Below are 11,047 nucleotides of genomic sequence, written 5' to 3' on the forward strand. Positions count from 1 at the left end.
ACACATGTAGACCGGTTGGGCGAACTCCCATGCACCCTCCAGGATCCTGCCGAGGGTATAGAGCTGGTCCACTGTTCCACGGCCAGGACGAAAACCACACTGCACCTCCTGAATCCGAGATTCGACTATCCGGCGGATCCTCCTCTCCAGTACCCCCAAATAGACCTTACCAGGGAGGCTGAGGAGTGTGATCCCCCTATAGTTGGAACACACCCTCCGGTCCCCCTTTTTAAAGAGGGGGACCACCACCCCGATCTGCCAGTCCAGAGGCACTGCCCCCGATGTCCACGCGATGCTGCAGAGGCGTGTCAACCAAGACAGCCCCACAACATCCAGAGCCTTGAGGAACTCAGGACGGACCTCATCCACCCCCGGGGCCTTGCCACCGAGGAGTTTTTTGACCACCTCGGCAACCTCAGCCACAGAAATGGGAGGCCCCACGTCCGAGCGCCCCAACTCTGCTTCCTCATCGGAAGGCGTGTCGGTAGGATTGAGGAGGAATTTTACGAACACAAATGGCAAATAAAGTAAACTCACTCACCGAAGCACCATCACCCGCGTTGGTGGACATGGCTGATCTGTCCAATGGAGCGTAACTTGATTGCCGTTGGATAAATTGAGACAGGGATCGATTGCTTCTCAATGTTTACCCGGATGTTGAGTCTGGTTCTTTTTCCAATTAATTTTTTGAAGTTGAATTTTTTTCCACTGAATTTTTAGATGTTGATTTTTTTTTTCCACTGATTTTTTTTTTTAGATGTTGAATTTTTTTACACTGATTTTTGTTTTTCAAATTCAAAGTCTGATTTTGATGCTGTAAAAATTCAATTAGAAATTCGTATTCAAACTCTAATGGCACAGAAAAACTTCCATAAACATTCCCAAGCATAAAAGACTGTTGAACAAGTGTCTCTTGAAACCTTTTGTTGTTTAAAAGGCAAAGAGTGGAGAAAGAAAAGACTCAATCTCCCAGAATGCAATTCTCAAGCGGAAACGCCTGGGAGCTCCATGGAAACGGCCGACTGGCGTGCTAGTAGCTCAGTTGTTAGCTAGCCAACAAGGCGCGAGTGAACGTTGTTTGCCACAAGATACATGCTAGTCACTGCGCGTTCGCTGAGATGAGTCGTACACCCGATGCGAGAGCCAGGTGAGAAATATCTTACACGTCCCATGGAATCTTCATTTACCTGCAGCTATGCTACGTGCTCGCTGAAATAACAAAATTACGCTTGCTAAACGTGTGAGGTGTGAGTACACGGCTGAGTTGTTAAGCTAGCTGTGAAAAAGTCGACCTCTGTTTTCAAGCCTTAAACGTCTTCGCTACACGCGTACTGAGATATAATGGGTGTGTTTAATCAAGGGGTTAGTCAAATGCCTGTCTAACTCAACCAACAGTGAGCGACTCTGTTTTCATTAACTGAAAACATCTGTTAAAGATGCACAAAAGAAGCAACTAAACGCCAAATGAATAAGCTTTACAACTGTGTCATTAATAGAAGGAAATCTGTGAGGAAATCTGTCAAACAAAATACACCATGTCCTATCCACCCGATCTTTAGTCTCTGGATGGTTGTTGCACCAAAAATAAAACTGTACATTCAGTACTACAAATGGAATCGCAGAAATTAGGCAGAAATTAATTTTATTTATATAATGCTTCTTCCACTCCCTGCTGCAATGCTTTTATTTTATGTAAAGCACTTTGAATTGTGTTGTTCATGAAATGTGCTATACAAATAAGTTTGATTTGACATATATATATATACACCCCTTCATCTTAATAGAAATGCACTTGTGTGGACCACTATTCGATTATTTTGCTGCTGTGAGTGCCATCCCTTATCCTCTCTAGAGACAACCAGACAAGGAAGATCCAGGAGAACATCACCAATGTGGAGAAACACTTTGGAGAAATGTGCCAACTGTTTGCTGCCTATGTCCGCAAAACAGCCAGACTGCGTGACAAGGCAGACCTTCTGGTCCGGGAAATGGGCATGTATGCCGACACAGAGACGCCCGACCTGAAGAGGGGAATGAAGCAGTTTGCTGACCACGTCGCCAAGGTTCAAGACTACCGCCAAGCTGAGGTGAAACTCTTGAATTTCAGCACCACAAGCTTTGACTTCAATCATATTTTCAAATTCACACCGTCACAGTCTAAATTCTTATAATAAGATTGAACCTAACGTGGAAGTTTGCCTTACAGGTGGAGAGACTTGAAGCCAAAGTTATAGAGCCATTAAAAAGCTATGGAGCTGTTGTGAAGCGTAAAAGGGTAGGTGGCATCGTTACCCCCACTTATGTTGACCCCTACATTGATTCCAAATTAACTGCTGGGTTATGCAGGGATTTGGCAATTATGTTGCCAAAAATGAAAATGAGGGATTTGGAGAGTGCAATGGGCACAAATCCATTTGCGATTTGTGTCGTTACCAGTCCATGCCCACAGGAGGGCAGTATTGTTTCAACGATAATTTCCTATTTCAACCTGTCTCTGCCAATCCCAGCACCTTTCCTGCTCAGTGTTGAAATATTTCGTCCAGGATGAAAAGAAATTCCATTGTTTCTTTGTGGCATTTGGAGCATTTTTCATTTTCTGCAGCACTATCAAGCGTACCTGAAGTGGGCGTTTGCCTTATTTAGTGTCTAAAATATCTGGATGACTTTAAGGTAGGACACATTTTGAAAACTGCAGGATGATTTTTACACTAAAGAAAAACCCACACACTGCACCATTTTTTAGTTGGATTATTTATCCGTGCGTTTTAGGAATTGGTCAGATTTGGAATGATTATGATTCGTCAGTCATTTCTCAGAAAGAATTAGACTGACAAAATGTTATTAAATCTGGCTTAGTTTGGTATTTATTCATAGGGAATGTGAACCTTTCATTTGCCAGCTAGTGAACGATTATTATACTGATGTTAAGTCAATCTATTCCACTTCATTCTCTGCTGTGAGACCCGTATTGACAGAGGCATGTCTGAATGAAGCTGTGAGAAAAAACTTAACAAAAATACATGATTAATGTTGCATATTTCAAGTTTGAAAATGGCTATTATGGATTCTTCTTATCACCACTGTGCCCTTGTGTGCCTGTGCATCCATGCAGGAGGATCTGAAGACAACTCAGAGTGCCAGAGACAGAGAAGCCAAACAGATGGCTCAGCTTGATAGGACCAGACTGAGAAACCCCTCAGACAGACAGATCATTGTATCCTTGCATTGTTTCTCCTCGGTTTTTAGACTTTTTTTAATAGCTGATGGGCAAATAGACCTTTGTGTTACAGCAGCAGTCCAAATGAGTAATCAATCAATCAGTCATATTGATTTATATTGTGTTTCCTTGACCAAACGTTCAGTCTCAGGTGTGTCCCATGTAAACTTTGCAACTCCTTGCCGGTGACGTAACATATTTAGGAATTACTGTGCACGATTTACAGCCGAGTTTGGATTTTTTTCCCATTTCTTCGAAAGAACATCCACTGTTAATTCCTCAAGGGTGCATCACAGTATGTAAAAGTAAATGGTTTTTGGCCTTGTTACTTTGTGTCCCTCTGACATGTTTTGTGGTGTGCTGCATATTCATTTTGCTGCCTCCAGGCGGAAAGTGAGCTTCAGAGAGCCACCATGGATGCCACACGGACCACCAAGCAGCTGGAGGAGACCATAGATGAGTTTGAGCGACAAAAGATCCAGGACATCAAGGTCTGCTGCGTTGAGCTTTTCTGTCCACCACAAACTTATTTGGAACAGTGCGCAACAGTGAAATGAAACCCGACAGTGACGATTTAGAGTGATTCCTCTGAAATCAGCCCACACACTACAGTTCTCCTGTTAAAGCTGTTATTATTGTTCACAATTTCACTACTCCTTTTCATATATCGCAGTAATCAGGCAGTTGCGGTTCATTTAAACTCTGCTCGAGTCAGTTCCGTTTTGACGTATGATCCTTGTCTTCTACAGAAAATCTTTGGTGAGTTTGTGACAGTGGAGATGTCATTCCATGCCAAGGCTTTGGAGGTCTACACTCTGGCCTTCCAAAGCATTCAAAGTGTGGATGAGGAGGCAGACCTGGAGGTAGGCTGATTCTCTGGTCAAATGTTTAGTCTTTTAGTTTTAGTGTTATTGACGCACACACACACACACACACACACACACACAGAGAAGGGATGGACATTTACTTTAGACATTGTACTTTCCACAAAAAGCTAGACCAGGTTCATTTACATCCTCTCGTCCCTATTTGTCCAAGCTCATACGCACCCACTACTCACTGACTCATTGCAGATTCATATTCTGTAGTTTACAGCCTTTAGCTCAACTTTGAAGTCACAGCAGTGGAGGCTCCACAGTTCTTTTGTTTACAGTGTTTACCATCTGGTGAGAGGTTTGCTGTACTATTTTAAGAGAGAATGCATGTTGTGAGGAAAACAAAGGATAGACATTCACCAACCAGGTTTTTCCTGCAGATGCCCTTGTGCTATTTCACCCCACCCTCAACAGTTCATCCGTGCATTTTTTTTTTTTTTTTTACTGAATCATCTCCCTTCCATTCATGTTGAAGTGAAACTCTTCACTGAGACAGGGCTGTGTTTTTTTATGAGTCATAGCAGAAAGTATGGGAGATTGAATCATCTGAAACAGGCATGAAGGCGATCCTGATCCAGAGATGTTTCTGTTTTCAGTGAAAACAACCGGTATGGGTGAAATGGCAGTGTTTTCCGCCACACCTCATACCCTCTGAGCTGCTTTTATTATATCAGGAGGTTGCCAGCTTAGATGCTGATTCATTGTATGTCCAACTTTGAGTTAGTGGCTTTGTGCCTTGTCCTAAACATATGGTTAACTGTAACATGAAATGCCTGAAATATGACCCATCTCTGAACTGTATTTATTCAATCTTTGTTTGCTGTGTGAACTCAGTGTGAGCACACTGTGGGCTGATCCTTGGGAATCTGCCTTGCATTGTGTTTAAAGCCGCATGGGTGTGTGTAGACACTGCTTCCATTCTCTTTTGCTTCTGTGGAAATGTATAGTGCCCCCTACTGTCTTTGGCAGGTGTTCAGGAGTTCGCTGCACCCCTCTGAGTACCAGTCACGCTTAGACATAGTGCGAGCTAATTCCAAAACGTCCCTTGATCGGACCGGGTCCTTCCTGAGTACATCAGGAACCTTGCAGGTAAGAGTACACACAGTGCTGAAATGTTCTAATACGAACACCAGAATATCCCCAAACAAACAAAAAAAAAATCCTCTTTTACTAAGTTTCTCTCTTTTCCTTTTTACCCTCTTATTTCTGACTTTGACTGTTGCCCAAGTTGTATTGGGATGATAAGAAAAAAGATTCCCTCCCTTTATTGAAACCAGGAGGCTTCCTCATAGCAGCGTTGGCTGGTGCTTGATGACAGTGAGTCTCATCAGCTGTTGCAGTGTTTATGCGTGGCATATCCCCATCCATCACTGAGTTTCAACATGCATTTCCTCTTACATTAAGAGTTAGCCCAGCAAGCCGTCAGTTTCTCACTAATTCAGGAGTGTTTGTCTATCCAGAGATGTCCAGATTGTAGCTAGCAGACACAGATTGCTGCCCACACCTGTCACACAAGTGTGTTTCAAATGTTTCTTTCTTCACGTCAGGAGCACCCTCCTTCCATGAAGAGATTTGATTTTATCTGGGAGAAACTGTAATCACAGCCAGTTAAAAGGTTACAGATACACGGCAAGAAAAGTGAGTGAATTGCAGACTCTGGAATGTGGTCTTGTGTCAGGGAGTGTTCACTCATGTACCTGTGTAACCTCTACTAATAACCGCAACCGTACAGACAAACAAATGTTCTTGATTCCAAACTGCACTTAAGTGTTTTAGTTGTGTAGTGACTGTTAATTTGTTGTCACAGCAACAAAGAGCTTGCAGTCGCCAGAACAGAAGAGAGGAGGAGGAAGAGGAGGAGGATGAAGATGAATCTGATGAGGAGGAGATAGATGAAGATGAAGAAGACACAGATGACGAACATTGAGCTCGTTCCACTATCGTATCTTTTTGCAGTTGCCTGTGCAAGACCAACATGACAAGGAAAGGTGTGTTAACTGTTTTGCAAAAGGAAAAAGCCGTCATTGCCAAAATGACCCCTTCACACAGGTGGTGCAGTATTGTAATGGTAACGTGTTGTAGTGTTGTGATGTTTTAAAAGAGATATTGTTACGTTCTGCAGTTTGTATTCCAGCCAATCATTGTTTTGCTATATTTTTATATCATACATCGTATTCATCACTTGTTTTGTTTTTGTTTTTAAATAAAAAAATGTACACTTGTATGCTTTGCATTGTTCCGACGAAACACTTCTCTATAACAGGTACACAGTGTACCCTCAGTCATTTTGCATAAAAAAGCCGCCGGAGAGCTTGTTATTTTAGAAATTGTTCGGCGTGTGAATCAGTCCAAGTGACAGTAGTTATGTGACAACCACAGTTAAAAGTGACTCATCTCCACCACAGACTTGCAAAAATGGCACAAATGAAATCAGGAACATTTTGCACCACATTGTCTGTGTTCATCCGGAGATGCATTTGTGTGAGTGTGGCTTGCAACAAGCCTCCGTGTCTGCACATGGCACTTGATGAAGCCAATCATGTGCTCTGGTGTTACACTATGTGTTGTCTGCCACTGTTGATGCTGCTGCCGCTGTGTCTGCTGATGGCTGCTGTCTGTTCTGCATGAGTCATTCAGCACATTCTTCATTCCTGAGCTGCCCGTGTCATAGTGAATTCTTTTCTGCCTCGAATTTTTATGCACACGTGCAGATCTGTTGAACAAAGTCACCACATATGCCCACCTACATGTAAAAATGAAACTATATTTGATTTTTTTTTGTGTGTGTGTATTTGTAAAAAATATGAGGGCTACCAAAAAAAAAAAAAGTAATGCAATATTTATTATCTCAGTGTCTCTGAGATAGAAGCTGTGTGGGTGGCGTGTCATGAAATCATTGCAACATCACCTTAATGCATAGAAAGGTTAATGTGTATGCAAACAGTCATACTAACAGGCACTCACGTACTGGTTTAACTTTGGTGAACTGAATGGCCTGTGTTGATATGAGTCATCACCTGTTTGCGTGTGATCATGTGAGGAGGTGAGTCAGGGAGCTTTTTCAATCAGATAAACCTTACGGCTCCACTCCCCAATTGCAGCAGAAGAATGACTTGTGAGCGAAAAGGGTCTGAAAGGAACCAAAAGAAAAAAGATTAAAGCAGTGAATACAGGGCCAGTATGAAGGTCAAAGGTACCAAAAGAGTTAGCTATGACTCACTGACTTGACACTTTGTCTGAAAAGCAAACTCATGAAACAAGCAATAGGACAGAGGAGGAGCGGTAGTGGGGAAATCAACAGCAGCTATGAGAGGTCATTCAGAGCTCTAGGTCCTTATCATTGACTCTTGACTCATCGGCCTTCGGCGTCATGCCACTCCTATCAAATCAAACGCCTGCGGCGCACATCAGCAGCTGCAAAGCTTCATGCAGCTGCTTTCATGTGAAGTGTCTTTCCCTTGAGCTTCATGCCGCTGATCTCACTTTGCCAGAAGCCTTCTTGAGTGGCGCAGGATTTTCATCTGAACATCATATCAAACTGGTACAATTCCTTCAAAGGCCGTTCAGCACCTGTCTTACATAGTGGCCATGAAATTCAACCTTTGGCACCGGGAGTTCTCAAAGCTAATAGGATGCTCGCCTTTGAAATGGTGTGTCACCTCCCATAAACACCACCAGAGGGCGATGTTTCAAACTTTTTCCCTTCTGCCTGTTCAACTTATGAATCTGTAATATGGAGACATTGTGTTCTTTTCACCCTGTGGGTAGCTGCAGTGTAAATGCTTCTCCTCAGGCAAACTGATTTTGAAAGCTGCTGAATCTAGCTTTGAACTGAAATCCAAAATCATCAAGATGTGGCATGGATTGTCAGATCATAAAACCTGACTTCATGACTGATTCATTTTGGTCTCCACCTTTTATGAGTGTTTTTTTTTTATGTGTGTGTTTGTTTGTTTTGCAACAATACCAGAGTCTCTTTGATGCAAACTGGCATCCATCATAGTAAAACAAGGCAGTTTTTGTATCTACTTATCTGCCAGTTTTGTCCTGAGAGACAGGTGGAGTCGTATTCCACCTCCAAGGCTGTCACAGATTGACATGTTTACTACAGCCCTTTCCATATTTTTTATTATCCTAGCCTTTGCACATTCTTCTGTGAGATCATATAGGGAACTGATTCATAGGTCATCTCTAATAGAGTCAGTGTCTGTGGTGTAGAAGCCTGTTATTGCCTCGCCTATAGATCTGGCACACAAAATGAGAAGGATTTCCTCCTCTCTCCCTCTGACACATCTGCAGTCAACCCCACTGATGGGTGTGTGCATGTGTTTGTGTGCGCTTGAATGAAGCAGAAAAAGCATGAAAGTGAGTGTATTATTTGTATTTGTGTAAGTATTACTCCTCATTCATGATCTTGCCGAAATATCCGGACAGAGGAAACATATGTGTGGATGTCTATGGATGTGCAGTATATCCATATGTGAATATTAGTGCATGCGTGCAACAGTGTACAGTTGTTTGGAATATTAAATACAGTGCCGTGCTGGCGGCTGTTATAAAATCCAGAGGCAGCATAGCCGGAGCGTGACTCACACACTGACTCATTGACAGCTCTGCTATGGCGTGTGTATGTTTCTGTTCATGTGTGTGTGTGTGTGTGAATGTCTCAAACTCTGTGTTGTCTCTGGCAGACCTGCTGTGTGCTGCTGGTGTTCCAGGAACTCTGAACCCTGCCACGTTCTCTTGAGTTCACACCAGCAAATGTGCTTAAAGAAGTAGGAATGAAGGTGTGTGTTTTCCTGTAGCAGCAAATGTGTTACGCATGTGCCACATTCAGACAAAAGATATGCCGCACGGTCGGGAAATTCAGGTGAAAAAGTTTTATTTCAGTCTTTTTTGGCATTTATAAACCATCATTATGTGTGTGCATCTATCCAGTTATATACTCTTCATATAACTAGATAAATGTGCTCTCATACCTAAGGGCAATCCATGATATCTGCAGTTGAATTTCCTGTGTTGCCACCGGGTCCCTTAGCTACTAACCACATGCAGTTCAAGTAAGTACAAGCAGCAGGAGACCAACATGGATGTGTCTTTGGAGGTGAAACTTTGCAAGAAAGTCCCTGTTGAGCGATTACCTGCCCATACATGAGACGTTTGTCACAGCTTACCCAAAAGTTAGCATGTATTGAACTGCACGTGTGTCTGCAGCCTCCCAATCTTTTTGCACACGCAGTCACGGAAACCATGTACCAGCCTCATACAATCCATTTATAACTTCCAATTGACCAGACATACCTGCTTCTGGACTGAGGCAGGAAACCCAAGTGGGATGTCAAACTCAGCGTCTGGGCTCCTCATTTTATTTAAGCCTGAAACCAGACACTCGTCAGAGGGTGCTGACTTCTGCAGCTTATATCCAGCTCCCTCATTCTTTTAGTCAAAACTTAAAGTCATTGACATGGCGCAAGTGCTCTTGCTCAATCAAGAGCAGACGATTCATCCCTGTCCAGCTAAGACCCGTGTTCTTAATCTTGGAGGCGCTAACTGCGAGCACCTGTTACATCACGGTCAGCTGAAAACTCTACCAGCGCATGTGTAAAGCAAAAAAGAAAAAAGGTCTAATTTCTAACAAAAGCTATGTATACGTGCTTCCAATCACAGGTTTGCTTTTACTCAGAGACAAGACCTCAAGATGCCCCAGGATGTCTTGAACGCGTGTGTACAGCTGGAGCTCATCCTCCTGTGTCCCTGATTTACGCACCAACAAGGAAGGCCTTGTACCTGTTGTCAAGGGCAGTAAGTCATAATAGTTATTGTATAGTATCTGTCATGTGTTCCAGGATCACAGGAACAAACGTAAATCAAGGGAGGCCCGTGCTTTAAACAAGGGTACAGTACTGTAAATCTGTACTGGTATGTGTCAACTTTGAGCATGCCTGCTGTGTATCATATGATGGTAAAGCAGAAAGGGACATCCTATTTACTTTCAGATGTCTGATAGCAGTTTCATTTGGTTATCCCCGCTCAGCATAAATCTTTGTTCACAAAGAATAAGGGGGAAGTGAGAAACCTGACTTACCGTTCATGTGTGTGTGGGTGTTTGGTCCCTACAGGCTGGTTTGAATGTGTTGTTTTATATTCTCACAAATATAAAAGGCCAACAATGCATGAGAAGATTTTTTAATAGAGTCAGTCGCTCATTGTGAATAAGGTTTGAGGTCATTTTCTTTGTACATATTGGACAAACAATTATAATGCCAATACTAAAGATTCTTAGATATACAGTTCAATAGTAGAAAGAGCTGCCAAGTCATGTTTACTGTTAGTGTGTGTATCTGTTAGACTTGATATCCAGGTTTGGTCTCATACTCTGCCTGCCTATCCCGCCCGAGCTGCTGCTCACGATGTTGAAATCATTTTCAAATTTCAAAGGAATGGGAAGGAGAGACAGGAGGTGCGTGAATGTGTGCGCGTGTATGGTCAACGTATTACTTATTGGCTAAATCTTTTTAAGCCAATGTTGTCCTCTGGAGTCAGGATTTACAACTATGTGTGTGTACGTGTGTGTGCGGATACATTTGCTCACAGACTGTAAAAACTGCTACCTATTATTTAGCATAAACTAAATAATAAATACACGTTGTTAGGGCTTGTATTATCAACATCAAAGACAGTATTGCATTGTAAAAGTGTTTTGGTTTTTTTTTTATTGAAAAATAAGCTTATTTTTAATTTGATGATTTAGGGAGAACAAAAGACTTAAAAGATGCTATTTGTCGACAGAAAATGTTTGAAACCTCAAAAAATAAATAACAGATATCAACAGAATTGGAACAAACGAATGCATATGACATCAACATTTACACACTACGCAGCTTAGATATATAGCGAAGATACTTTCGTGAAGGACTGTAGTTTATTCCTCCCCTAGAGCAAACAGAAGACGCCG

At 42.4% G+C, this 11,047-nt stretch overlaps 1 protein-coding gene across 1 annotated transcript; it reads left to right on the plus strand.

The window, feature by feature from the left end:
- The first annotated feature begins 1,009 nt into the window (after positions 1–1,009).
- cibar1 (CBY1 interacting BAR domain containing 1) lies at positions 1,010–6,314 on the plus strand. Its single transcript, XM_075449427.1, has 9 exons — positions 1,010–1,147; positions 1,853–2,087; positions 2,207–2,275; positions 3,113–3,214; positions 3,363–3,368; positions 3,604–3,708; positions 3,967–4,080; positions 5,062–5,181; positions 5,900–6,314. Exons 1-9 carry the CDS (start codon positions 1,119–1,121, stop codon positions 6,017–6,019), a joined length of 900 nt encoding a protein of 299 aa, XP_075305542.1. The 5' UTR covers positions 1,010–1,118; the 3' UTR covers positions 6,020–6,314.
- The last annotated feature ends 4,733 nt before the right edge of the window (positions 6,315–11,047 follow it).

Source organism: Odontesthes bonariensis, chromosome 18 (genome assembly GCF_027942865.1).
Source record: "Odontesthes bonariensis isolate fOdoBon6 chromosome 18, fOdoBon6.hap1, whole genome shotgun sequence".
NCBI classification, from domain to species: domain Eukaryota; kingdom Metazoa; phylum Chordata; class Actinopteri; order Atheriniformes; family Atherinopsidae; genus Odontesthes; species Odontesthes bonariensis.